Source organism: Triticum dicoccoides, chromosome 6B, assembly GCF_002162155.2.
Source record: "Triticum dicoccoides isolate Atlit2015 ecotype Zavitan chromosome 6B, WEW_v2.0, whole genome shotgun sequence".
Classification (NCBI taxonomy): Eukaryota; Viridiplantae; Streptophyta; class Magnoliopsida; order Poales; family Poaceae; genus Triticum; species Triticum dicoccoides.
This window is the reverse complement of record NC_041391.1, coordinates 2,388,833-2,389,302: the sequence shown is the minus strand read 5'-3', so window position 1 is coordinate 2,389,302 and position 470 is coordinate 2,388,833. Positions and strand designations below refer to the sequence as shown.

Sequence of the window (470 nt, the reverse complement as noted above, 5' to 3'; positions counted from 1 at the left end):
CCGTTGTCCGGCTTGGGGCGCGCCGGGTCTAGGTGCTGCTCAATGATAACTTCGAAGAAGGCGTCCAGCTCCTTGAAGACCCTCTCGCGACGTCCCAAGAGGCCTGTTAGGCGGTCCACCAGATTGCCGCCGGCGCCGGGGAAGAAGTCCTCGGCGGAGAAGCTGGCCATCATCTCCATGGCCTCGTCCAGCACCTCCTGGAAGCGCCCCTTGTGCGGGAACTGGTTAGCCCCGTAGACGTTGCCGAACGCCACCGTGCCGATGATGCCGTCCGTAAGGCCAAAGATGTGCTCGTTCAAGGCCACCGGCTTCCCGCCCAGCCGGCTCAGGTTGCTCACAAGTTTGGCAACCTGCTGCTCCCGTGCGTACGCGGCAGCCCTCACGCGGCGCATGCTCAGGAGCTCCACAACGAACAGCTTCCGCATCTCGCGCCAGTACTCGCCATAGGGCGCGAACCCCAAGTTCTTGAG

At 63.8% G+C, this 470-nt stretch overlaps 1 protein-coding gene across 1 annotated transcript in view; it reads right to left on the bottom strand.

Annotated features, from left to right (window-relative positions):
• LOC119321498 (4-hydroxyphenylacetaldehyde oxime monooxygenase-like) overlaps positions 1 to 470 on the bottom strand; it is a 1,889-nt gene that overhangs the window by 925 nt on the left and 494 nt on the right. Inside the window, exon 2 of the mRNA XM_037595154.1 lies at positions 1 to 470. This exon is cut by the window's right edge and continues 1 nt beyond it. Coding sequence (XP_037451051.1) covers positions 1 to 470 — 470 coding nt within the window.